At 49.1% G+C, this 26,847-nt stretch overlaps 2 protein-coding genes and 1 long non-coding RNA gene across 4 annotated transcripts in view; 1 reads left to right on the top strand and 2 right to left on the bottom strand.

Annotated features, from left to right (window-relative positions):
• Positions 1–15,133, top strand: part of ITPKB (inositol-trisphosphate 3-kinase B) — a 90,677-nt gene extending 75,544 nt beyond the window's left edge. The window contains exon 8 of the mRNA XM_067292947.1: positions 14,221–15,133. Coding sequence (XP_067149048.1) covers positions 14,221–14,253 — 33 coding nt within the window. The 3' untranslated portion in view covers positions 14,254–15,133. The remainder of the gene's footprint in view (positions 1–14,220) is intronic.
• Positions 1,690–9,039, bottom strand: LOC106482718 (uncharacterized). Its single transcript, XR_001292219.2, has 2 exons — positions 8,169–9,039; positions 1,690–3,734 (listed from the first exon to the last, which is right to left on the bottom strand). It is a non-coding gene; the product is annotated as an uncharacterized lncRNA (long non-coding RNA).
• Positions 9,059–26,847, bottom strand: part of STUM (stum, mechanosensory transduction mediator homolog) — a 42,678-nt gene continuing 24,889 nt past the window's right edge. The window contains exons 2-3 of one of the 2 annotated variants that reach the window (XM_067292948.1): positions 17,739–17,918; positions 9,059–9,189 (exon numbers count right to left, since the gene is read on the bottom strand). In XM_067292948.1, the coding sequence (XP_067149049.1) occupies positions 9,155–9,189; positions 17,739–17,918 (215 nt within the window). In that variant the 3' untranslated portion in view covers positions 9,059–9,154. Of the gene's footprint in view, positions 9,190–12,111; positions 12,342–17,738; positions 17,919–26,847 lie in introns of those variants that run through there. The other variant, XM_067292949.1, reaches the window with a different exon arrangement.

Below are 26,847 nucleotides of genomic sequence, written 5' to 3'. Positions count from 1 at the left end.
GTGTATTAATAGTATCACAATATTATACATCCATTTTCATCCCAAAGCACTTTACATGCTGAGGGACAAAGCCTAAATAGAAATGTGGCGAGTGAATCGGAGCTTTCTGCATCACTCCCGGGCTCTCCCAAAGCCATAGGGCACCCAAAGGGCCTCTTCACTCTTCCTGCATCTGTTTACACCTAATCTAAACTTGGCCCTCCGAGTCTCATTGAAGTGCGGTTGGCACCCTCAGGCTTGGATCTAACGTGAGATTTGCCTTGCTTTGCAGCTCTGCGGGGCTGTTTTATGTTTCTCTATTAATGAGTTTGATCCCAGGTGAGCTATGCAACTCTGATTTTCTCGCTGCTATGGATTGCCTTGCCAGGAACTGCAAATAGCCCTGAAGTCTGCCTCCTTCCCTCTTCTCCATTCTTTTTATTAAAGAAGAATTGTTTCAGACTAGCTGCTCGTGCAGCCCAGTATGTGGTATTTCAGTTTCTGGCTGTCCCTTACTGAAGGGCTGTCCCTTACTGTTGCTAACGCTGCTCCTCGTGGGAAGCGGGTCCCACCGAGCCCCGTGCCTGGCCACCGAGCTGCCCTCCTGCTTCCCAGCAGGGAAGGGAGATGGGCAGCACACCGCTGCCGGGAGGAGACCCCAGGGAAAAGCAGTCCGGAGCGATGTCTGTGGGCGGCAGGGCATGCAAAGGGCTTCACAGCGTCAGCACCCGCAATATAGTACAGAGGAAGATACTTAGGTTTTTGCCCTTGCAGGCAGGAATTGCTCATGGCAATATCCCACCTCTCCGAATATTTGGATTTTTAATTGCACAAGAGGCTCATGGCTTCTCAGCAGACCGCAGGCACCTGCAAGGGGTAGCCAAAACCAGTCTTCTGTAAACATCACGTGGGTAGAAACGGGGTGACCGCTACGATCCCTGCTCTTATGGAGGGATGCTGGACTGGGAGAGAGGGATTTCTTTGCTCTGAGCGTTACACAAGCTGCTTGTGCAAACCCACGTTTGCAAGGAGCCTTCCACAAAGAGGAGACATCCAAACCGAGTCGGGGAGGCTTGGCAGCCGAGAAACCACCTGTGCCTGGATGTTTGGGATCCCCTGAGCACGGCCCGCTGCTCCAGCAGAGCCTGCGGACAGCCTTTTGCTGGGGCCGGCCACCTTTACCATTAAACCGCGGCACCTTCTCCCCCTGCCCAAGTCGCCGCTGTCTGGTGGTGTTTGCTAAGCAACTGCCTGGCTGACAGACAGGCTCCTGCAGCCGAGATTAATGCGTTAGCGCGCGGGCTGCTCTCCCAAAGAGAGCAGGAGGGACATGCCTGGAGTAGCTTTAAAGTGTTAAAATCTCAAAGAATAGCCATGAGGAAAACCTCGGCTGGTCCACGTGCAGGGGAACGGCAAGGGCGGCTTTTCACCCGCCCCCATCGCTGTTTCGTAGGTGCGGATGAGGTTGCACCAAAGCAAAACTCCTCATCTGCTCCTCCGCTCCCCCATAGGGCTGAAGCTCTTTAATTCCTTCAGAAACCGGTGCCCTGTCCCCTGCCTCCTTTCCGCAGATGATGCGAGTGTGGGATGGTGTCTCCTGGTTGCTCCCATCACCCAGCTGGTGGGCAGGAAGAGGAACGCTCGTTGCAACCCGGTGCCGAGAGGGTTTCTCGAGGCTATGGAAAGAGACTCTTCATTTCATTCCAGAGGTACAGCAAGAGAATATATTTAACTTAAAAAAAAAAAAAAAGAAGAAAAATTCCACAGTATCAAAACACAGCAAGTCACAATCAAATGCTCTGCGATATAAATAGGCATACAAATATTCCTCTGTAACAGTGCGGCACTCCGTGCGCTCCGTTTGGACTCTGGCACAGAAATCAAATGGAGGCTAACCTTTGCAGCGCAAGCGGCCTTGTTTCCTTGCGGGGAGGGGGCAGCACACGCAGGCACGCGTGCACTGAGCCCCCCACTCGTTAGGGTGGAAGGCCCAATACAACCAAGTACGACCAAACCCAGTGAAAACTGGACTCCAGCTAGCGGCCAGGACTTTGACCCTCTCCCGGCTTGCAGGGCCGCACGCACGGGTAGCATGTGTGGAGGGAGGAGGAAAAGGAGGGATGGAAATGCTGAGTTCCAGTTCGGAAAATAATTTACAGGACTACCCGAAAGCGCATGGTGTGTGTGTGCGCATGGAGCAAACTCAGCTGGAGAAATACAAGGGAATATTATCATGCAGTGGTCAGTGAGCAAATGGGGGAAGCCACTGCTTTTGACTGGCAGGAACGTCAAATCTCGCTGAGTTTATAGCTCTTGGTGGGGGTCTCATAGAGGATACAATTTGGGTCAAATAATAAAAAACATGTACTTGTGGGACAAAATCCTGTGCCTTGTCCCTCTGCTGCTACTGTGGTGCTCTGCAGAGCTGCAGTGGCATGGTGTGAGTGTATGCTGATGGCTCGAATGTATGTGTATATATGAACCCATATGCATATATACATCACCCCAAAACATCTAGGAGGCAACAGCAGGATGGAATAAAACAGCCACTGACAAATAATTAGACCGTGATGCTTCAGCTTTGGTCCCTGCAGAGCTGCGTGATGCCTCGTGCATCGGGCAGGGACCATGACAAGGGGCAATTTCCAGTAGAAACGCAAGGTCTTCAATAAAACTTGCGACAGTTGATGCACACATCGACGAGGAATACGCAGCTTTGTTTCTGCGGAAGTACAGGCTGCAGCACAGATGGAGGTATCCTGCACGTCTACCACTCGCTCTTACGAGCCTGCGAGCCAGGACTGTTGCAGGCAAAGAGCTTTGCTGACCGGCCGGGCCGCTCCAGCGCCTCCGAAGCACGGCAGCATTTCTGGAGCCGCGGTTGGCAAGCCAGAAATCTCCACGCGTGCTCAACCACCACAGCAAACGCTGTCAGACGGGCAAAGGACTGGGAGGGCAGGGGCTGTTTTCCATAGCACCTTTTCCATGATAAGTACAGGTCTGGCAGAACAGATTCAGAAAAATTTTAACAAGCGCTACACTGAAATGGTTCGACTGACCGAGAATGAAACTATTTTTGATTTGCCACAGATTTCAAAAATGCATTTGGTTTTGTTCCTATCTGGAATTACTTTCCAACAAATTGTAAATCAGCCTTTCAGCCTGACTAGCTTCAAGTACCAAGGAACTATTTCTTTTAAGCCCTTTTTGAGAAACATGGTTTTCACAATGAGAAGAGAGCAACAGAAAATACTTTGTTGCTGGCTGATGGTGGTGAAGCAATTGCATTTATTCTTCATTGCCTACTATCACTCTTTAGCTGTAAAGATTGCATCTAAAACATCTATATTTATACAGCAAAAAATGATATTGAAATAGCTTGGTGCCATGCGCATTAGACCAGATCAAGAGCTGGATTTATGCAGGGATCAACGAAGAACACAGTTACAGTCTTTTGGTATTTGCTGTACTGAAAATGTGAACATAGGAAATATTTAGCGAGGGAGGGGATTTTTGGTGGAAGCACTGAAAGCATTAGCTAACTGCGATCTTAAGTGTAGCCGGTGAGGGACCGGACATTTTGCAGAGCCTGTGTATTGCAGCGTGGTAGGAGTTAACGGGACGAAGCAGATCTACTCCCACAAATAGCAGGCGAGTTATCAAGCCCGTGCTGGCTGCCGACATCCTGGAGGAGGTGGCCTCCCTCTGCTGCACTTCAGAAAGAGGCATAAAAGCGCTGGGTGATTAATTTGGCCCTAAAAAAAAAAAAAAAAAAAAAAAAAAGTATTGCTCACTGGAGAGAGCTCCAAATTAGCACTTCTGCATGTGTTTTTGCTGTGTGGGTCCTCTCCTCAGTGCACAAATCGCAGGCCCCACTGCACAGCTTTGACTGTGGCCTGGTGCTGGCTTCCCACCCGCAGCCACGTGGCCTTTCCCCGGGGAGGCCCCCGCGCCGCTCCAAGCACCCATAGCCCAGCGGAGCCTGGATGCCCTGCAAGAGGAGGAAAAACGTCCCCTCGATGGCACAGTGGCACCGTGGGAAGGTCTCCCACTGCTGCTCTGGAGCAGACGGCTGAATGCCTTGCAGGTATCGCACACCGAGCAGAGCACAGTGGAGGCATTTAAACCGGAGAACGGTTTCTACTTGCACCAGTGGCAGGAGTGTCCAAGCCCTTGCCCAGTGCAGGTGGGAATTTCACAATCCAGTACATGCCTCCCCTCTTTCTGGGGCTCGCTTGGCTCGGACACATCCATACCCAATGCTTATGGGAATCAGCTTGGCAGACAGTGATTTGGAGGGTGCATGGTAAAGCCAGGACCAAACAGATTCCAACTTCCGACCACCAATGCCTGAAATCCCGCTTTCCCCTTGGGCTCCGCAAAACAGCCTGGGGAGCGGCAAACCCGCGCGCCCCAGCCAGCGCCCAGCGTCCCTGGTTGATGCGAATAACATGCAATAACCGTGGTTGGGAGGCGTCTCCAGAGGTGGCCGAACCGCCTAACCGCGCAAAGTGGGGCTGCTGGCCGCGTGACGGCGGGTTGGCTCCGGCTGCATCCCTCGCCTGAGCCTGTGCTCCCGTTCGTGCCTGGGTGCGGAGGAGGAGAGCTTGGACGGGCACCGGGAGAGCAACGGGGGCACCCGCAGAAGTGAAAGGATTTGCCCCAGGACAGGTAATGAGCAGGTGCCAAGCTTGGGCTCTCCTGGTCCCGAGCCCTTGGCTCCTTCCGCCAGTGCATACCACCTCCCCAGGACCACACACCCACTGGCTTTAATCAGGGCTACTGCAAAAAGCAGGGTTTTATCATTATTATTACTGCAGCTTTGAGCAGGGGGCAGCTTTGAGCAAACTTCAATTCTTTGCTTGGTCTCTGCTAGCCAGAAGAACAGCCAATCTATAAAGTTGCTCCTGTCCTAAAGCACTGAGTGGGAATCTATCTGTTGCAAGTTAAAATCGATTAAGCAAATCCCAGTGGCAGGCAGAAATATGGCCTTTCCTTCCGGGTGCCCATTTGAAAGATTTCAGCACTACCAGAGTGGTAAGTTGGCTGCTTTTTCTGCCTCATCAGTTTGATAGAAGGGTCAAAAATGAAGCAAATGTTTACAGAACCAGACACGAAAGTACATTACACATCCTGCCCCTCTTCTGCACGGCGCGTATTGTTGCTTGTGCCAAACTCACTAACACGATAAATGCAGCCAACACAGTTGTAGTTAAAATTGGTCTCTAGACATCCAAGGCTGCCCTCAGGAGTTCAGCATTTCCGTAGGAACTCTCCCCTGACTAATCCAATTTTCCTGTCCTCACTAGAGCACACGGACAGGCAGCACCAAAACTCAGCCAAAAGGAAGCCAGCAAAACCTTAGTGATGCTGACAAGGTGCTAAATCCTCTGTCGCTTTTTGTTCCCAGGAGACTTTTCAAGGCCTTTGGGTCTCTGTCCAGTCAGAGCAGCTCCCCAGCTGGGCCGGGGCATCTGCTGGAGAGATCCAGCGCCTGACGCCACAGGAGACATGAATTGCAGCAAGTTAATGTCCTGTGGCAGCATCTGCCTATTCGGCCCTTCCAAACCTGAGCCTTCCTGCCCTGCCCATCAGCTAAATGTCTACGAGCAAATCCATCTTCACAGGCTCCAAAACAAGCAGCTGTTCTTAAGTTGCGCTTGCCTCGATGTTTGCAGCTCTCATTTCAGACCTTGAGACGGGCTATTGCATCCGAAGCCTTTGTCTGATTTCTATCAGCTGGCCTAGTAAAACCCGGCTGCAAAAACCTGCCCGCCCTGTCTGCAAAGGCCCCCTCACCTCCATCCTGAGCTGTGTCCTACGGCACAGCTAACGTGGTGCTGAGGCGCTGTTTGGGGTCTGCACCAGCCTTTGCCACCCTGATGGGCACGTGGGAGCGCTGACCCTTGCACTGGTCATCACCCTTGCCGCAGCTGGGTTAGAGAATTGCTTTAGTTGCTTAACAACTATTTATAAACCTCAGAAAAGAGAGCTCCCACTGACCACAGTAGCAGGCCCTGGGGATCTGTTCCAGCTCTGCTACTGATTCACCACGACCTGGTTAGGATCCTATTTATCCCTTATTTTCCCAGGTGGAAAATGAGAGAGCAGACTTTATCTAATTCACAGTAACCGCTGAAGCTTAATTCTGTAATATCTGTACAGCCCTGCGATGTTGCAGAGCTGGTTGCTGTGGGTATTACAACCCTGGTCACTGAGCAGCCACCCTGCTAACTGTTCTGCTTGGTGGAAATGATCAAAAAGATCTGAATTTGTTGAACAACATCTGGATCCAAATTCCTCTGGGTAATTACTGTGGCAACAGCTATCCTGATGAGCTCATCCCTTGGCTTTAATGCAGGTGTCAGATGGCTCTCGGGTATCATCATTTCTAGTGTAATTCACCACTGATTAATTGGGAGGTGATTTTTAAAGTGCTCCTGTGCTGCAAGCCTCTCTTTGGCAAAGCGAGGTAGCCATGTCTCTGTCCTGCTTCGCATCTTGCCATGATACTATGGCTGACTTCCCTTTTAAGCACTTCTGGCACCGGGTTAGCAAGAGGCACCAACCCTGTCTTTCAAAGAAACCCACTTTACTGCTGCCTGTGTTGTCTGGTTTATGTCTCTCAAAAAGTTGGTGTTTTTTCATCAATCTTCCTCTAAAATTAACAATGCAAAACTTTCCTGTCTGCACCATGTTATGGACCTTGCTCCATAGGCACCAGAGGACATGTGTTCAGAGGGGCTTATGCATTTCTGCAGGCATTTTGAGCATGCATGTTGAGCATGTTGGGTCAGACAAGCAATGCTGAAACATCAGGTAGAATCTGCAAGTGCATGGAGGGCATGTGTGCAAAATATACTGGCCTAGCAGAAGTCTGGGCTCAACAAAAGTATAAATGCATACAGTGAGTTGTCTGCGTTACAAATTTGCGTCCTTATATATGGTCCCTTTTGCTCTTCTTATTAAGGCTGCAGAGATGAGATGAAGCGCTTGAGCTAGCAGCCCCCAGGCTGACAGTGAAGGCTTTCAAGGCACTGCCCCCTCTTTCCTGTTCAGACAGCCCAAACCTTTTCATTGCACCCAGTCTCTGAAAGTTGGAGAAAAAAAAAAACATTTTTCATCAACTCTGATGTCCTTGTTGGGTAAACTCCCATGTTTTGACGGGTCCTGTCCCACTGCAAGTTATCAGGGGCAGAATTAGGACCATGAATTATGCTTTACCATTAGCCCTGAAGAAGTACTTTCTGAGCTGAGAGATGTACAGTGAGACCTTGGTGTCTATTTTCTGCTGCATGGGCAACTGGGCTGTTTTGGTTGATTTCTAAGTCCGGATGAATGAAAACTATGTGAATTAGTGAAACACTCCTAGGAGCTGTGAATTTATAGGTAAGTGGGGAGGTTGGGGAGGCAGAAAACTTTCCAGAAGGAAAGGTGCTGCATTAAAAGTGGTTGGTCTCCAGTTGTCAGGAGAGCACCTGGGGTTAAAGCAAGGCAAAGACATGTTTCCTAGTGATGTAACTGCTAAAGTCACCTTCCTACCTCACTTCTTCTCTGCGGCATTGGCTGCTCCGTGCCCTGCCTGGCGCCAGGCACTGCTCCGCCGGAGAGGGCAGCTGCTCTCTGCGCAAGCTGCCTGCAATGTTGCTGAGGGCTAAACATGCAGCGCAGAGGAAACAGAGTGCCTGGTCTTTCCAAACCCGGCCAACATTGCTGTACCTTGTGTGGTGCGCGTGCTCAGAGGAGGAGATGCATGGGCTCAGGGGCACCTGCTGCTGCCTTGCCTCTCGGCTCTCTTTCCGGCAGAAGTTACTTTACCTGACTGCATCTGCTCTGCACGGAAACCCCAAATACGTGTCACAAGCAAACAGCTGTGCTAGGGGAGACAGGGCGCTTATGTGGCAGCGGGATTTCGTCCCCTACCCTTGCCCACGGGTTGCCTCACTAAAGAAATGATGGGCTGTAAGAGCGTCTTGCGTCTGTCACGCTTTAAACAGCCAGCCGGGAGGCCGCGGGAGCAGCGTGCTGGCGTCGGGGCAGCCGCAGCGCCAGCTTCGGCCAGCCTCAGCGCCTCAAGCCGCGGAAAACCACGCTCCTGCGCCCCACTCAGCTGGCTGCCTCCCGGCTGCGAGCACTTCCAGGGCGACCGCTCCGCGCCAAGCCACGGCCCTGGCGTCGCGGGCACTTACCGCGGGGACGCTCGTGCAGATGCGGCCAGCAGACACCACCGCGACAGGCTCCGCTTCCAAAGCACGGCGACACTGCCAGCAAGTCTCTTGCAGGGGAAGGGGAAGAAGTCTTTTTTTTTTTTAATTCCCCCAGTATCTTTGTACACGAGAAGCTTTTGACAGCGCACAGTGTCACCTGCCACCCTAAACACAGAGTACGCAACACATGGTGGAGGACGAGGCTTTTGCTCGAAGGAGTTTCTTGGGGCTGGCAGTAGGTCCGGTCTTGTCGTGGCTCCAGCAGCTCGAAGCAGGGGGCAGCCCGAGTTGCGTTGGCAGTAAAATACGATTTACAGCAAGCAAATTTCTCAAGACATCTGCAATGACAGAGCTTCGCTGAGCATCATAAATACACGCAGGGCAGAAGAGGCTGAGCTGAGCCCCTCTGCTACTGCAAAGCAGTCAAGAACAGACTCTTGGGGGAAAAAAAAGTACCACTTGTTTGCTTTTACATACTGTACATATATCTATTAATAGCTCCTTGGCATTTGATGTTCCCAGCTGGTTTCCTTTAATGGTGAGCTTAAAAAGAGGCAAAATGTCTTCAGCTGCTTCCCGCCAGGAGGACGGAGAGAGCCACGTCTCCCACCAGCAGCTCTCGCAGGGCGGCTGCCTGCCCAGGCGCCCTTTTCGGCAGAGGCGTTTCCTTCGCCGGCGCCCATCTCCGCCTCGGCCACCCGCCGCCCGCTGCCCTCGGCCAGTCCCAACCCGCGGCGCGCGCGCCCCATCGCCGCCTCCAAATGGGGTCAGTGCAAGTCTCCGTCGGCTGCTCTGCACCTCCGCTCCGCTGGACGGGCAGATGAACCGGGTTTAAAAAAAACAAAAACAAAAAGACAACAACAAAAAAAAGGAAGAAAAAAGAAAAAATGGTAATGAAAAGGTCCGTGGCCCACCGCTGCCAAAGGAAACCTCTTGCCGCATGTCTCTGAACATACTTGTCCCAGCCACTACAGCTGCTGAGGGATCCCCTGCTCCTTGTAGCCTGTGAGGAGGAGGGCAAGGGAACATGGTTAGTGCCGATGCCCGATGCCGAGCCGCGGCCCAGCTCACACAAGCGGCGAGCCTGCTCTCCCGCGGAGGGGCGCGCGCGGCCCCAGGGACCCCCAGCGAGGGCCGCGAGCCAGGCGGCGCCTGCTCGGCAGTCGCGCCGAGTGCTTAGAGAGATGCTGGAGGCACCTGCAACCGCAAATTGCGGTGCACCCCGACACCCTGAAGCCTTCATGGAAATCTGACGTTTTCTGCCTGAATTATTCTGTACCAGAGCAAGTTTTTCCACCCAGAAGTCAGGGGGGGACGCATGCCTTCATACGCTGCTCTTCAGATGCCTCAGAGACTGCCGTTCCTAAAAGCAGATTAGACAGGCTCGGTGGCCGTGCCACCCCGGATGCTCACATTTGTACTTGCAGTTTTGCGTTTGGCTCTTGTGCCCCCGAAGCCTGCCAGCTAGAGGAGGCTGCCTTCCCCGACCTGCCCTCGGGCTCCCGCCTGCCTTCCTCTAACCAAACGCTCCGCTCCAGCAGTAACCAATTCGCATTGCCATTTGTGGGGGTCAACAAACATCTCTGGGAGAAGAGGGTGACACCTCTAATCACAGGCTAATGCATCAGTTTGGCCACGGACCTCAGGACGCCCCTTTCCAAACCGATATTCTCGTTGTCTCAGTTCACCTTTGCTTTGCTCCAGCGCTAAGGCAGAACGACGTGTGCTGTGGTCAGGGCAGAGCAGCTCCGGTGGGACGGGACAGCGCAGAGCTTTTTAGCAGGGGCATCAACCGCCCTGTGAAGCTGCCCGGTTTCACGCACCAGCAGCGCGAGGAATTGGGTTTCTTGCCACTTCTCACCCATTCCCTCTCCTCGTCCCCCGACCCACGGGGGAGCAGCCGGGGTTAGCGCACGTCACCATCGAGGCAGCAAAGCCCCTGGGGCTGTTTTTTGCATTTGCCCACGCGTGGCCCTGGGAAGGCTGGAGCCCAGCTGCGTGGGCAAGCCTCAGCCGTAGGGACACCGCGCGGGCTGAAGCCTTCCCGCTCCTCCTCGCAGCGCCTCGGAGGCACAGGCCCTGCTTGATGGGTTTTCCTGCACACAGTGGCCGAAGGGAGGTGCAAGCGCCGTGGGGCCGGACTCCTTCGCCCGGCTGCCTGCAGCGGGGCCGGGCAGGCAAGGGCAGCGGGAGAGCGGCGCTCCTGCGCAGGCAGCATGAGGAGAGAAATGCCACTTTTTAACGCTCTCCCCGGTGGTCCTACGGACCTCCGCGGAAGTTTTGTAAGAGAAGCTGGGATCGTTACTACAATAATACCAACACAAAGGATCTCTTTTTTAAAAAGAAAACACAAAACCTGTCCTTACCTGCGCTGCCTGTAATAGTGAAGCTCTTTCAACTAGAAATGTTTCAAAAATCCAGGCTTTTTTTTTTCTCCATTTGAATTACACATGCGGACTGTCAGTTTTATATTTTGAATTTCAAATACTACTGAAGTGTCCACACCTGAGAAGGATACTTAAATCTTCAAACACCTTTCCCCTGATGTGTTTAAATTTCTTTCCAACTCTTATGCAAGGCTTTTGTAAGTCTCTTAGGAAAGCTGAACACAAAATACCAGCAAGTGCCACAACCTCTCTCTTTGAGGGACTTTTTGCTGAACTAAGGATTGGCCCTGGCAAATGAACTTCCCTGTACTCTGGAAAAATCCACACATGCACCTAACCTTGGCAGTCTGGATCTGCTGCTGCTGTTAAATGAGCACAAGGAACAGACGCATTTATGCTCTAGCTGTGAGTCAGTTCTGAAGGCAAGACTAGCTAGTAGGAAAAGCCTAATGGTTACGGGCTGATCTATTGCATCCGTTTAACTTGCCCAGGGAAAGGGAATGGGGCAAAAATAAACCTGGACCAGAGAGTTGGGGGCATGCTATAAATTCTCAGCTAACGTCAGCAGGCTAGGTTACGCTTACAACAACTTGCTTGTGTAGCCAGCCATACCTTAATTAAAATATAATAGAGATTCTTTCACAGATATGCATCTTGGTGTTGAAACTGGATAGAAGCCAATTACGGTAGTTGAGCTTGTATCTCTCTGTGTGACCAAAGTAAGCCAAAAGATGACCTGCTCTACATTAAACTTATTAAAATACTTAAGACATTTATTTTATTAAATAGATTATATGTGAAAATAGTTACTGCATTTCTCATATAGGAATAGCTATTTTTGTATAGAGCACATTTCTATCAGTATGCCTGCACAGCAATAGAGTTAAGCAAAGTTTTGCAAAGCAGACAGCTCTAGAATCAAGACTACATCAGTCTGAGTATCTGCACAAAGTCAGCAATACAAGTAAGCTGGTTTAAAATTGCACTTGTTATGCAAACCATTACAGGTTTGCAGTTAGAGGAAGCCTTAGGCAAGAGGAAAGTGAACCCCGCCAAGGCTCTCCTGCTGCTGGATCCGGGAGACGCTGGCCTGCACGGGGACCACGCTCACAACACAGCAGCACCCTTCGCTCTCCCCCGGGCCCGCTGGGACGGCCACGGCACAGATGCGGACACACGCAGACACGCACACGTATATGTACACAGCCGGACTTGGACTGAGAGGGGTGACGCCTGCCAAACCGAACCTCAACTCCTCACCCCGGAGCAGCGCGCGGAGTTTCCGTGGGAGTTGGCCTGCGTACGCCTGCCAGGATCTAGCCACTGGATGTTAGGAGGAGGATTAGGAGAAACAGAAACAAACTTACCTTGTGAAACTTTGATGGTGAACAAAAGGAGGCAAAGCAACATGAAAGAAAGAGAGAGGGAGAAATGTAACTGTAGACGATATATCCGAAACACATAAAGAACCAGAAAAGAATGAATAAATTGAGGCTGCAGAGTAAACAGAGAACATCTGCTCTACAGTTAAACATTCACACCAGAGCTAAACATTGACAATGCTTTATTTATTTAAAATCCTTACATTTGAAGTGGATGGTTTCATTCAGGGCTCTTGTTTAGAGAGGATGGGGGAATCCTCATCCGCTTTTCAGGTGACTGGACCTGAGCCAAACAGCCTGGATTTAACACCTTGGAGCCCAAGAGATGCTCTGACAAACACTTCCCTCGGTGACATGGCTATTTCACAGGTTTGATTTAAGGGGAACTGCCAAAGGAAGGGAGCAAACAAGACATTATGGTGTACGAGATGATGGGTGGTACACCGTGACCAACCAAGAGCTAGGAAAAATAAAAATCCCTGACTACCTCTTGCCAGTTTTGCTGCCAAGTCTGCTTGCACCCCCAAGATAACGCACAACTGCTATGTGCCTCAGACTGGCTGCATGCTGCAAACCCTGGCTGTAATTAACCACTGGAAAATGTTTTAAGACCCTTGTCCCACTGCAGCATTTGGCAGGAGACCGCAGAAAAAGTTATTTCACTTACTTTCCTTCGGCATAGTTAGAGGACAGCTCTATTTGGATTAAAAAAAGAAGAATAGGTCTCTCCTGAATCTCTCAAGTCCACCCTGCAGAGACACGGCTGCAGTTTGTTGTGCGAGTCCCGGCCCTGGGAGAGTGCCAGCACTAGCGCCTTCGCTCGCCCACAGCCACAGCCACACGCACAGAGGCCAGAGCCTGAGCTGGGGCTGCCTTCCAAGACCGTACTTGATTTTTTGGCTATGTTCATCAGAGGCAAAACAACTCCTGAGCAAATAGTCCCTGACTTCTGTCCTCTATGCCACCTCCATGTGACGTTATTATGTTGATTACTGGGTTATTTCTGACAAGAAATAGCATAAAACCTTTTACAACAAGGCTCTGGACAGCTAGGGAGTTTCTGGAAAGGCCAGTTTCTCTGCATTCAGTCTGCACAAGGCTCATTTTAGCTAGCAAAGACATGTGCTGAGTGGGCTGGGGACAGGATATGCCTTTACCAGAGGGAAACTTGCCCGGAAAGCCTTAAGAGCCTCATTTTCCAGTTTGCCTTGGCTAGCTCTGCTTCACCCCAGCTCCGTAATCACTTCCTCACCAGCGTAATAAGTGATTCACAGGGACCGCAGTGCACTGACGCTGCACAGCAGCTAGCAAAGCAGCTGGGTATTTCAGAGCCAGCAGTGGGACTGAGGGACACAGGGCGGAGGAGAGAGTGCAGATTCCTTTTTGCAAAAGAATAAAGTGCTTCCTTTTAAACTACCTTTGCTTTTAGACTACAGGTAAAACAAAGGACTGTTTCAAAAGCCATATGGCTGGTTAAAGAAGATATCTGCTTGGTGTCTAATGGGGCCAGCTGGCAATTCATTTAAATTAGCAGAGACACTGTGAAAATGTCTCGTGCAATTGAACTGCCAAAGGTAATTAAGCGTGAGAGTAAAACTGCATTCAGCTAATCTGCCTTCTGGGATACCTCCTGCTAAAGGACACCTTACAGGAAAACGGGGCTGGCAGGGACCCCCCAGGTCAGTCAGTCCACCCCCTTGTCCCTCCTCCCTCCTGACAGACGTTGGTCCGCCTGTTCGTAAGGTCCTCCAGTGATGGAGAGGCCACATCTCGCCAAGCGAGCTCTTCAGCACTTTGACCTTACTGGCAGAAGACATGTCCTAATTTCTACACAGAGCTTTCTTGCTGCAATTTACGTCTTTCTTTCTGAGGCTGCACTGCTACCCTCTGCCATGTTCACTAGCCCGCTGAACCTTCCCGTCGCCTGCTGTCTCACGGTCTGCTGGACTCTCTCCAAGTTGTCCACATGAAATACAGGCTCCAAAACTGGACACAGAAATCTAGCTGCAGCTTTACAAGTGCTGACTAAGGTGAAAGGATTCATTTATATTTTACAGGCTCTGCTCCTGCTTATACCTCCCTGTATGGTGTTTTTCTTTCCACAACATGCTCTTGTACACTCATGTTCAGCTTGTGATTCACTATAGCCCCCAGATCCTTCTCTGAAAAACAAGTTGTTCCCTAGCCTCTATTTATGCAGGTGATTAATCCTTCCTTAATATCTCAGACCTGTCCCAACTGAACAGCATTTTATTTTTTTTTCAGACTATTTCTTCGATTTGTCAGGATCCTGTTTGAATTCCAGTCCTGTTCTCACTGTACCTGCATCCTTCTAGCTGCCTGGTGTCTGCAGATTTGCTAAGTTTGTCTCTTGTCCATCATCCAAGCCATGAATGAAGATACTGAATAGAATTGGATTCAGGAGGGACCTTTCGAAACACCTCTCTTTATATCTTCTACATTTGAGAATGAATTACGGAATGAGTTTTTCCCCAGACCATGTCTCCCTGGCTAGCTTACAGGAATGCTGTGTAAGACAATGTCGGAGTCTGAAAATTGAGATGTATGTCTAAGGAGTCTCCTCTATTTATAAAATTAATTTCTCTGTTATAGAAGGGAATTAGATCAGTTTGACAGAGCTTGTTTTTGACAAATTCAGGTTGAATGTTACTTTGTTTCCTTCTGTTTTCTAAATGCGTGCAAGCCATTTGTTTGATTACTTGTTCCAGGAATTGAAGTATAGCTCATTGGCCTATAATTCTTCTTATTTTTCCCCTCATTAAAGACAGGCAGCGTGACATTATCCTCCAAGCTCTCTTTGTGAAACAAGCTCCTGCAGAGCTCCCCTTTTAATGGCTGAGGATTAGGGAGCGCTAGGAAGTGAAAAATTGCACCAAGCCTCCCTAACTCCTACCCAGCTCTCTATGGACTAATTTACAGGCGCATGCTTCAGCAACCCGCTCTGCCCTGAGCCAGTGACACTGGCACTAGCCCCTCGCCCCAGCCACAAAAGTCCCACGGAGAAGCAGCCCAGCCTGGGCTGCTGGCGCTTGCCGGCTTCCCGGCCTTCTCCTCGTTGCTGGCCGCTGCTATCTTTAGTCATCGTGCCCCCTGTGCTGCCTTTCGCCCATCAACACCACGCCATCGGCACGCACAGCACGCCCACAGGGACGGATGGGCAGCGGTTCGGTATTTCTTACCTATCGCCTGCCCTCCCAAACGCGGGTCCAAGTTGGCTGAGGAGGTTGAGGGTTTCTGTCTGCTGCACCAACTTGTTTCTGTTTGTACGCAAACAAACCCAAACCGAAGCAAACAGCTCACGGCAGTGCTTTTGAATGAAATGTCTCATTTCTGGTATTTGAAACATTGTTTCATTTTTAAATGACTCAGTTATTCTTTTTAAACATGAGAACAAAACATGAAAACAAAACGTTTCATTTCCGGTCTGGCAATGTGTTTGATCCAGCTGGGAGCAACTGATCACTTCTGGGGTTTCTTTTGTTTGAAAAACAAGTTTTTCTTTTGTTCTCCATCAACCAAGAGCTGGCTTTTTTATTCATTATTTTTTCTGTACTGTAAGTAAACTCAAAAATCAGCCATTTGCATGGCTTCAATGAGGCAGCAAGAAACTACCAAAGGCTGCACCTTGTCACACTCCATGTAACTGGTTAACATAACGCATGTTTGCTGGCTCCCCTCTTCCCTAGTCCTAGCAGAGGCGCCTGGGTGAAATCCTGTCGCTGTAGCCTGGGACCTCACGGCCTGAGTGCCTCCCACCCAAACCAAACCCGGCAGTGGGATCGAGCCAGGCGATGGGAGCAGCTTCTGACAGATGCTGCCCAGCTGCACCTTGTTCCCTAGCAGCCAAAGTGGGAAATTAATAAGACTCTGCTGAGAACCAGCCCTTTTAGCCAGATGACGTATGTGTCCAGCAGAGGAGCAGCGTGCACCTGTGCAGGTACAAACACATAATTATGGGATTACAGACTAATTGGGTAGGCTCTCAAAGAACGTCACAAATATACACTGATTTACAATTTATGCTCAGAAATAACTCGGGCCACCTCTGAAGTGTGGGTACATCTGAGATGAAACGTGGCAGCTGGTTTTTAGGAAAAAATGAAGGTCGGCGCTGCCTGCATCCTGATGAGAGCCTTTTGCCTTGCTCATATGCAGGCTTTTGATCTCCCTCGTTGGCTGTGCCTGGGGATTGCCCTCAGCTCTGCCGGGGCACTGGGGCTGGCTCAGAACGGAGCAGGTGCTTCGGTGAGTGGCTTTAACCAGCGGGTTTGGCAGCTGAAAATGTGCACTGCTTTCCTGCTGGTTTTTCCAATTTCATCCATTTAATCTTTAGGCGGGTGTCTGGCAATTTCCTGAGCGCCTCTCTCCTGCTTTGTCATGCAGCCACAGATGTCACCAGCAGAGATGACTAAGTGGAGCCCCTTCAAACAAAAAGGCAGAAGCTACCAGTAAGACGTCACCCAGGAGAAGACCTCACTTTGGGACTTGCTTCCCCCGTTGGTCCAGAAGGTCTCAGACCTCCTCGCTCTGGGGCAAATCCCACCTGCCTCTCGCAGCTTTTGCTGGGGGTGGCCTCTGAAGTGCGCTCAGCACCTCGAGCGGCCACTTCTGGCCTGGGAGGTGAGAGGAGCCCATCGCTTTTATCCTCTGCTGCACGATGCAGGGGAAAGAAGCTGCTGGATCCATAGAAATTCAGGCAATTTGGAAGCTCATTGAAATCAAGGCTCAGATGGCAATAACTTTGTTTGTCATTGTAATTAACCGAACCAAAACATGAACATCACTTTGCTGCATCTCAGAGTAAACTATGAACTACAATATTTTTGTCTTTAGCTGAAACTTTAGGGGGAAACTTAGGGAAGCAGAATTAAGTTTTAACTAGTTGAAAAGATGCTTTTTCAAATTAACTGTCTTCAGGAGAGGTGTTTCAACTTTTCTCAAAGCTTCATTTTGCACTAGTAAAAGTCTTTAGCAGATAGAGTTACCAGCCTTGAATTTTAGATTGGCAATACAGAGACAATACAAAGTTAACTAACTGGGTGACCTAAATTGTGTATGTTTAAAGAAGGAGTCCTCTCTTCTTCTCCCAGACTAGTGCTTCAGTCTCCTCAAAGGGGGCAGGGGATCTCCCTCTAGGGAGCACTTTCAGACAAACCAAACTGTCCTGCTTAGTCTAAGAATTTGATGAAACATGAAGAAAAGCTTGTGGATGAATGGATCCTGGCCAGAAACAAGGATGCAGGAGAGTCCGGGGCTTCCCTGCAGGCGGCTAGCTGGGATGCACCTGGGCAGAGCAGCACCCTCGCAGGAAGGCCTGGCTGGAGCTCGCTGACTGGGAAGGGGAGCGGGAGTCACAAGGGAGACGGGGCGCTGCTCAGACCCACACTCACATGAGCAGGGAGGAAGGGGGCTGCGGACAACAGCGCTCACTGTCCGGGGCCGCCACCGCTGGGGGGCCTCACCCCTTCCTGATCTTCTCATTTACACAAGGGGAAACGAAGCTCCTAATCTGAGCAGTGGGATGGGAGATTCCCCCCGATGTGTCACAGGGCATACTGGTACATGCAGCCCTAACAACTCTGCTGCCAGCAACTCCCCTGCCTGCAACGCCTCTGCGTTTCTCAGGGACTTGCAGTGCCTACCCTGTGGCTTGTGTTGCCTCCAGGAGCAGTGCGACGGCTTGCAGGGGCATTACCTGAGTCCCAGCAGCATGGTCAAAGGGGGAGAAGTCAGGGGAGGGAGGGGGAGTGCACTGTACTTACTTGCAAGAATGACCATGTCCATCCCCCAAAATATACTCATAATCCAGCCAACCATCACGATTGCTGTGAGGATCTGAATGAGAGCAGCGGCGATGTTCAGCCAGAAGACACAACACATGTGCCTGTCGGGGAGGTCAGTCCGGGCGCCACACAGCACGGTGAAAGCTGATACAAATGTCCCTACGGAGAGAGCAGCAATAAAACACCCAGTGAAAGCCGTGGCTTTGTGCCAGATTCCTTCTTTTAGATCCACTTTTCATAGCAACTTCTCCAGCTCCCACTGCAATGCTGAAAGCCTGGAAGCACTTTACAAGAGGCATGCACAGAGTGCAGGACATGCCGAGGCCTCTGTGGACACCCAGCGCTGAATCTGGAGTCTCAAAACCGCAAGAGCAGCCCAGCTCCCACTGCTGAATGACATACTCGGCGAGGGCGCAGCTCCAGCACAAGGTCTCCTGCCTTGCTTACTCCTAGGAGCATGAAGAAATTATACCCTCTTGGATGAAAATGACTGTAATAACCCAGAATATATGGGAATGAAAGCCAAGTCCTGAATCAATAGGAATGAAGTTGTAGCCTGGAAAGGTCCAAGCACCTTTAGCAACTCTATATTACATTCCCACAAGAGATAAATACATTTGCTGTTACAGACTACTCTGATTGCCTTACAGAGAGAGACCTCCCTGGCCACGGGGTCAATCTCATCTTAGAAGGCAACTTAACCCTGGCGTTCCCCTTTTACAAGAGAGAGACAGGCAAATGGAGGCACAGTCACATCCAACTCGACCACACTCCTAACTACTGCAATTACACCGATACGTGTACTTGAAAACCAGCACAGAAAAAGCCTCTTCAGATTTCTGCCCCTTTCCCCCTCTCATGCAACAGCAACCATTTATGCACTGTAGACAGCTTACATGGGATCACTGTGTGTCTGTGGAACCACCAGACTACCTTTCTGCTGCCTCCTGGCTCTCTCTCCAAAATGGGGAGAATATTTACTCCACAGAAGAACTAAAAGAGAAAATTCTAGTGATAATTAGTAAGAGCATTAGTGCCCTGCAAAGCTGCATGTCTCTGACATGTCTGTATGAAAACAGTCTGTTACTATTCACAAATATCGCTCTAGAAAGAGCATACACAAAAAGAGGGGTGCTAATGAGGCACTGCAGCTTCACGTAACGCCTTCCCCACTTGCAGGCTGTTATCTGAGAGCATGTTTCAACCACGCAGAAAGGGCAAAGCCTGCTGTTGTCGATCTGCTGCTGCAGCCCTTGGCTCCAGTTGAGCCAACCTTAGGAAGCTTGCAAACACTCTTAAAATCTCCTGAAGCAATTCAGTTGAAGGATCTCATTGAGGAATGAAACTTAAAGCTGGGGGGGAAAAGCCCCACACAGATTCTTCCTGAATTTACCACGCTGAACAAGACTGATCATTTCTCACAGGTGACATCCCGTTTTCACAGACAGCTGAAAGCTGCAGCTCAGGGGAGCCTTGCCTTCCCCAAAGCCAGCCTGCTGAGATACACAGCACTGGTGAAGAGCAGAAGAAACTGTTTCTGTTCCCTATAACATGCGAGCTGTTGGTCAGGAGATTCAATTACCTTATCTAAGTATGCATTTCAACACCTTATCATTTTGAATTGTCTTTGGGTGGATTTTTTTAAATCTAAATACAATGCTGCCAAGGGAGGTGCAAAAGTGTAATAAGGGAGTCTGCTGGATAACCCAGTTCTGTGAAATGGGTGCCCTGAAGAACATTTGGAATTAAAAAATCTGTATAATGATGTCCAGCAATGACTACAAAAATGGGCCCCTTTTCCTAACAAAGGACTGGCGCACAAGAACAGCTTGTCATATGCAAAGGAATGAGCGTCCTTTTTGATAGACACAAAAGCCTTGTTGAACTCAGGGGTCAGAGTGAGTCCCTCAGTTTGGCTGAAGGTGGGGAGGGGACATTCGAATCACATGCTTCCAGATGGCTTCACCACAGAGATAGGGTGTGAGGAAGAGTGGAAAGGGGGAAATATCACCTTGTCCATGACTGCTAGGGACAGGCAACAGATAACCTTCTCCATTGCTGCCTCCTATTCAACAGGTCACACAGGAATAGGCAGTTAAAAAGCTGAAATGCTGGGAGGGCTGGCTACAGCCTATTTTTAATCTCACCATCTTCTTGCAGGCTTCAAATCCAGCATCTTTCTAACACTCCACAAGCTCCTGAAACACCACTTCTCCTCCTGCCACTGGCTGGGGCTGCTTCCAGCCTCCCACCAGCGCTTTGCGGCACGCGGCAGCGCAGTGCCGGCACGGCGCAGTGGTGTGGGCGAGCGCTGCCGGAGCAGCGGGAGGCAGCCCCGCGCCGCGGCAGCCTTGGCAGGGCGACACGCCGCGAAGGAGGCCATGAAGCCCACGTGCTACCTCCTATCCACCAGAATGAATGGTACGCGCAATGTCACCCCTTGGGTTAAGTGTGCAAGCTAAGGAAAAGCTGGGGTTTAGCCTAGAGCAGTCATCACCTGGTGTCAGCTTCCACGCAGACAACAACCTGCCTTGCACCACTCCTCACGGCAGCACGTCCTCCACAGGCTGGGTCCTGCCTCCCACGGAGCGGGACAGGGTGCAAGCAGCCGGGCTGCAAAGACCACGGCACAGCCATAGGGCTGATGCAAGGAGACCAAGGTGGTCCAAATGCGCAGAAGCAGGAGTTCAGCCCGCGTCACGCGCTTTGCCCTGGTGCCAGCCAGCTGCATCACCAGCTCAGGGAGCAGGTCCCGCCACCCAACGGGTGCAAGTTCATCACTCATTCCCAGGGCCTCAGGCTCATTAGCCGTAATGGCAGCCTTTCCACAAACTCAACATGCGTGCATAAAATGGGCACATGGCTCCCGAGTGTACTGCACAGACCCGGCCATCATATTACATCTCTGAAGACCATCTGTTACCTATAGCAAGCCAACGAGCACGGCTTCCCCACTGCTGCGGACACGGGGGCCCATGCGACAGCCCAAACAGCGCCGAGCAGCTGCAATAGCCACTCGTGCTCCCTCTTCACCCCACAGGTTGGGGCAGAGGCAGGCAGGCAGCGAGAGCAAGTACGAATGGCTTGGAGGAGAGGAGCCTGAAGGGACTCGCAGAGATAGAAGCGTGTTAATGATTTATTTGTAATCTCAGCGCTAGAGAGGCCTTTCAAGAAGCCACTGAGAGGCGCTCTCAGAAAACCTTTTCCTTTCTCGTTTACGGTGAGGAAGGACACTGGGGAAGAGAGAGGAGGTTCACCTCTGTGCCTCGACCCTGCTCGGTGCAAGCAGGGGCATGGCGTAGGGCACCTCGTTATGTGCTCCCAGGAGCTTCAGCGGCCGCCCCGCGAGGCGGGAAGAGGAAAACGGGTAATTACTTTAATCCTGAAGGACGTTACATCAGCCTGCCCGCTGCTCCTTCAGACGGGGCTGTCTTTGCTCTGCGGCTTTGCTGTCTTCCGTGCAGAATAACCTGGAATCTCTCCCCCCCTTTACCTACCTTTTTCTCCTTTACAGTTCCTTCAAAAACGAAGGAAGACCAGAATATTCCTCAATGCTTCCTGAAACTGTTCTCTACAAAACTGCACTGCAGCACTCTCTGAGATTAAATATGGATCAAGGAAAGATCAGAAACTGGGTGTTTATGTTTTTCTGTCAGGATGCTAAATCTTGCCAAATGGAAATCACTGTCTCTATTTAATATGAAAATGAAAATGAAAATCTTCCCCTCTTGCTTTACCTTTATTCCTCACTATACAAAAAGGTTGTAAAGAGCAATAATTGTTAAGATACAACTTCAAATCCTTCCAGTGAAGCTTTTAAGTGTTTTACATCATTAGAGTGAGGTGCAGAATTAGCTAATTAACCCTCTAAACACCACAGTGACTGAACTAATGTCTAGTCCCATTCAAAAGGTAATAAAGCAAGTAAAGAAGTTAAGTGTTCATGTCTGGCTAGAGAATTGATACTGAAACTAGGATTACAGTTTGGGATCCTTGACTTCCAATTCCACGTTCAGGCCACTTTCCTGCTCATGGAAGCCAATATGTTTTCTTTATTAGTTATGATTAGCTAATATTTGGGAGGTTGTTGGCATTTTTAAAAGCAAGAATTGAAACACATCAGAAGATATAAAATTGAAACATTTTTCCTGTAGTCAAGATAACTTTCTTTTAGACCAGAAGTATTTTGTCTACATCACACCAAAACTAGAGAAAATGCCCTTCTCCAACCCTAGCTGCACTTTAAAATGTTAAGTAGAAAAAAGAGTCATAAATATATTAGTCAAGTTAGAGGATTTCTCCTTAAGAAACTAGCTTAGGTACATGTTTCCAAATATGGAAGAGTTTGCATCTGGAAGCACATACTTGAAGAGAAGGAAGGAGGAAATCTGGATCTGTTGATACCTTGTGACTGCATCATAGTTAGGGCATCAAACCATTTAGCTTCGTGATCAGTATTTAGATACTTGAATACCTATAGCATATAAATTATAAACTTGGTAAGCAAATTGCAACTGGGATTATGTTGTTCAAGTATATCAGCTGTCCAAAAAGATCTCAGACAGTGAATGTAACCAGTAAACATAAACTGCTAACATTGGCAGCAAATGTAAACTGACAGTCCTTAGAACCCTGCTAACATGACATGAGATAAATACTCTCAAGTATACAAAGCATTTCTTCCATCTTCCCAATAAAAAATACCTAAAACCCAGTAGAATCTGGAATTATTCTAAACCATGAATACACAGTGCTTAATTCTAATTCTCTGTTCAGCTTTGAGTAGAAGCTTACTCCACTGGCAGTCATAGCTGACTTTATCCCACAGGTGGATAACTCCAGGATTACTCAGAAATTGAGGCGGTGGGTAAGGATTACAGAATAAAACACAGGGTTAAAAACAAGCAACTGACTAGTTAAGAGCTTCACTATATCAGGAGGAATTTCAACAACACGCACTGTGAATATCCACAACAGCAGAAGATGGAAAACCCATGGATTGCTGGGTTTCTGGGTCTTTTATGGAGTAGTGAATGAATGGTGACTTAATACAGCCTCTTTGGGGATAGAGGGGGAAGTGATGGAGAGAGGCTCCCACATGCCACATAATCAGCCCGTCAGTTCAGTCTGACGGGCCCCTGGGGCCATTGCAAACACCCGGCTGAGCCATACAAACCATCTGGCACCATGAGCTAGCAAGTCCTCCAGGCTGGGCTGCCTCTGAGAGACCAGCGGGGAGCTGAGATTTTGCCTCCCTGGAGCAGCCGTGGGACAGACTATGAAGGCACCATGCCCAGCAAGGCTGGGGGAAATGGGAAGCTGAGGCTGCTGCCTTGGCTCTTCTCACCTCGGGCAGCGTCAGCCAGCCAAAGGCACCACAAGCAGCAACAGGCCAGGAAAGAAAGCCCCTGGGAGGCTCTGTTTGCTCTTGCTGTCAAAAGAATTAGGGTATTTTTAGATTATACAAGTAAATATGGAAAGGCTTTGTTTTCAGCTGCTGAACATGAAGGGGCCATGTTATCCTGAGGACAACACAGTGAAGGGAGATACAAATTAGCTTTTTTGCCCTTCCTCTCCTCTCTGTTCTATTCTCTCACTTTTTACACAGGATAAAGTCCTCTCTCCAATATGGTCCATTTTCTGTATGCTGGTATCTGTGCAGTTATGATCTTCCCAGGAATATAACCCGCTGGCTCCTGGCTTTGCAGAGACTCTGAAATAGTATGAGAGAGGAATGGTGTTTTGTTTTTTTTTTTTTTGGGGGGGGGGTGTCCTCCTAGAGGAAAAACACACTTCAGAGGGAGCTCTCCTGGCTTGCTCTTATTGGAGTCGCTCATTGGGGATGGAGGAAGATGTGAGATCAAGTCCATGGCCTGTCCTGAGCACCATCTCCTCTGTGTTATTTGAGTGCTGCAGTCACCAACATTATGGGATATCTTAAGCTGTGTGTGAGAAGCATTTATCTCTTGTTTTTATAAGAAAGTCTATCCTGGACACTGCTGCAGGGACTGAAGTCGAGTGTGGAATAAGGCAAGTTTCAGGTGGAGGACCCGGCTGGCGAGCAAACTTCTGACTGCATCTTCCCAGAAAGAGCGTGTGAGAGCCCACTTAGAGTTAGGGTGCAAACTGGAGGATGCAATGCCAATGGCCAGAGGGTAAGTATAAGTAATTTGAGCACACCAGGCAACCTAGTGTGTTTCCCACTGACTACCAGATTTCCAAAGCTTCACAGCAGAAAGCTTCTATGCTGCAAGGAAATCATGTCTGACAAGCTGCCCTGTTGCAGGTGGAGGAATGGCAGAAACCAAAATTACCATAACGAGGGACAGCATGTACAGCTGCTACTGGTCATGCCTACACAAGCATGAAAAGGGAGCCAAGGAGAGGCTGGGAAATGCCCCTTCCCATAAGCCACAAAGTCATTTGAAGATGGTCTCCTATAGCTCCTGGGAGTAAATAAGAGAGCAGGATGGTGGTTCCCTTCCTGCTTTCAGAGGGAAAAGTAGAACCATCTCATGACCTAGGAGCTGGGGCAAAGCTGCAGAAGGCACAAAACTGCAGGTAAGCACAGGCAAAGATGGGAGGGAAAAGGGAAGGGAACTTGGGGTGTTTCTAGGGGCATGGAAGGCCATAGGATTGGTGCTGGGAGATGCAGTGAATACTATTTTGTGGGAATGAGAAGTACCTTTGTGGCTCTCTTGTGTCAGGGGAGTGCTCAGTGTGGGGATATCTCATGTGCCTTTGAGTTTTTAAAGTAAAAAGAATATTAGTTGTTAAACAGTGTTGGCAGGTATGTAAGGCAGATAATGTGGATATGTTGAAAATTCATGAGATGTACTGGTAGAACTGTGTGAACAACAAAAACTGTAGGAGAAAAGGGTAGTAAGAAATGCACTTGTTTCCTTGGTAGTGTAGTATATGTATTATCTACTGGTTCAGTTATCTGTGTGTCCTATGTGACTTGAATTCTTTATTAAACTCTAATTTGAGCTATAAAGAGCTGTGTTTTCAGTTGTGGAGGCCTCTTCTAGTCCTTGGTATCAATCAAAATGCTAAACTATAGTCCTTTGGGTTACAATGAGGGAAAAAGAGCTACTAAAATGTGCTCAAAAAAGGGCTACAGCAGTGTCTTTTAATGCCTAAACCATTCCCCTCCACTTATGCGGGTAGAACTGGGCTGCAGAGAAGGCGCTATTAACAACACAATAAAACGAAATTGCAAATCATTAAGGCTCAGGCAGACTATCTGCGGAAGCTTCCTAAAGCAGAGAATTGTCTGTTTCTTTGCTTGAGCAAACAGACACAAAGTAAAACCTGATGGCAGCCTTCTGGCCAATGCGAGTCCCCACCAGTGTCTCCAATTTCCACCCTGCTGGAACTCATTAGGAATGAGTCTGCATCAAAGAAAACTTGTCAGTGCAGGTGTATTACCTAAACCCTCTTAGATAAGAATGCTTTTATTCCAAGCTTATTGCAGCTCTCTGAACCAAAAAGGCTAGTCCAGAAAAGTATTTGATGTACCATTTGTGTGCAAACTACTGTGGCTTCTGCAGTTTGCAAGTGCAGAGCTCTTGCCAGGACTGCTAAACATCTCTACCATGCCTCAAACCACCCCCCCCCCCTTTTTTTTTCTTCCTGTGGCTTCCTCCAAGAGCTGTCATTGCAGGCAAAAGGTGCACGTAGTGAATCACACTCTAGTCAGCAGCAAAAGCACAGGTGTGGCAGGCTGGAGGGCCTCTTCCTGTGGAAGCTAATGCTTCTTGAGAGAGGTCATGTGTACATAAAATGGCACTGCCTCTGCATGGAAAATTAGGTTTTTCTCATATTTAATATTTTGGAAAAAGTTAAATATTCTGAAAATGTAACCTTTTACTACAAACTTCAAAATACAGACTGCAACAAACTTCCACAAACTTCAAGACTAAAAATATGCAACAAAAAAATTATATGAGGGGGACTGCACAAAGATGAAGTGACTTACTACAGCTTTAACAATACACAGAACCATCAGCATTATTTTTATGCTGCAGCTCTGCAATGTTTTCAATGCTTAAAAGCAACTGTCCCTAAAAAGTTAGATCATAGTACAATTTGTTCCGCTGCCAGACGTTCCATAATCATTTCTGTGAGGTTTTTCCAATACACTCCTGTATGATAGCCTATGGTTAAATTCTGTTGACTTGACACTTAAAATTAAGCATGTCCTTAAAGTACTTCAAGCTGGAGTGCTCTGGCTAAACTGTGATGCACAGCCCCAGCTGTGTGATAGTATCCATGATGGCAGAGCAGACCTGTCGACTTCTTCCAGAACTCTACTGCTGAGATTTTCTGCAGCTGTACCTGCCTGATACACAAACTGATTTTTTTCCCCCCTTTTTAAAAAAAAAAAAAAAGATGTGGTCCCAGAACTGCCACTGATACTTTGTATCACACTTTCTAATAGTTTGAACTACTGGGAAGAATGTATAATTTCCCAAAAGGAAAGAAAAATGTTTTATTATGCAGAAACTTAGAAATAGGAAATGGGAAAGGTATAGCAAACAATACCTACCACCTGCAGTCGCAAAAAATCTATTGCTTAAAATAAGCCCTTCTAAACCAGAAGCATCATCCTTTGCTATCTAAGATGCATGCCACAAGGAGAAATTTCTTTACCATTCCTGAGCTGATGCTCAGGTCAAGTCTCTGAACACAACAGCAAACTATCACTTATTCCCAGCTTCTCCCTGAGATAATGTACTACCTCACTCATGGTGATCTTCCTTTTCTAATGTGTATGGGCTCTGATCTGGATCACATGGGAATCCCCAGCAGTCCAAGTCTCACCGTAGCTATTCAGCAAGTCTCTGCTGCTGGTTGTGGTGGGACAGAGAGGTGCTCTGCTGAATGTAAGCAAGTCATAATTGAGGGACAGCAAGTGGTCTAGGAGCAGCAGCTTGAGCTTTGCATGGACTCATCTGGCTTGTTTCTTGTCCGCAACTGAACTGGCTTGGTTAAAACTAATACGGGTCCCCTGATAGAGCTCTGCAGTTTGTAAGGGAGACATTTGCCATGAAGCAGGCAACAGGCTGTCTGCGCATTACAGACA

The sequence above is a fragment of the Apteryx mantelli genome, chromosome 3 (genome assembly GCF_036417845.1).
Source record: "Apteryx mantelli isolate bAptMan1 chromosome 3, bAptMan1.hap1, whole genome shotgun sequence".
NCBI classification, from domain to species: Eukaryota; Metazoa; Chordata; class Aves; order Apterygiformes; family Apterygidae; genus Apteryx; species Apteryx mantelli.
The sequence above is the reverse complement of the archived record's forward strand: the minus strand, read 5'-3'. Positions and strand labels throughout refer to the sequence as shown.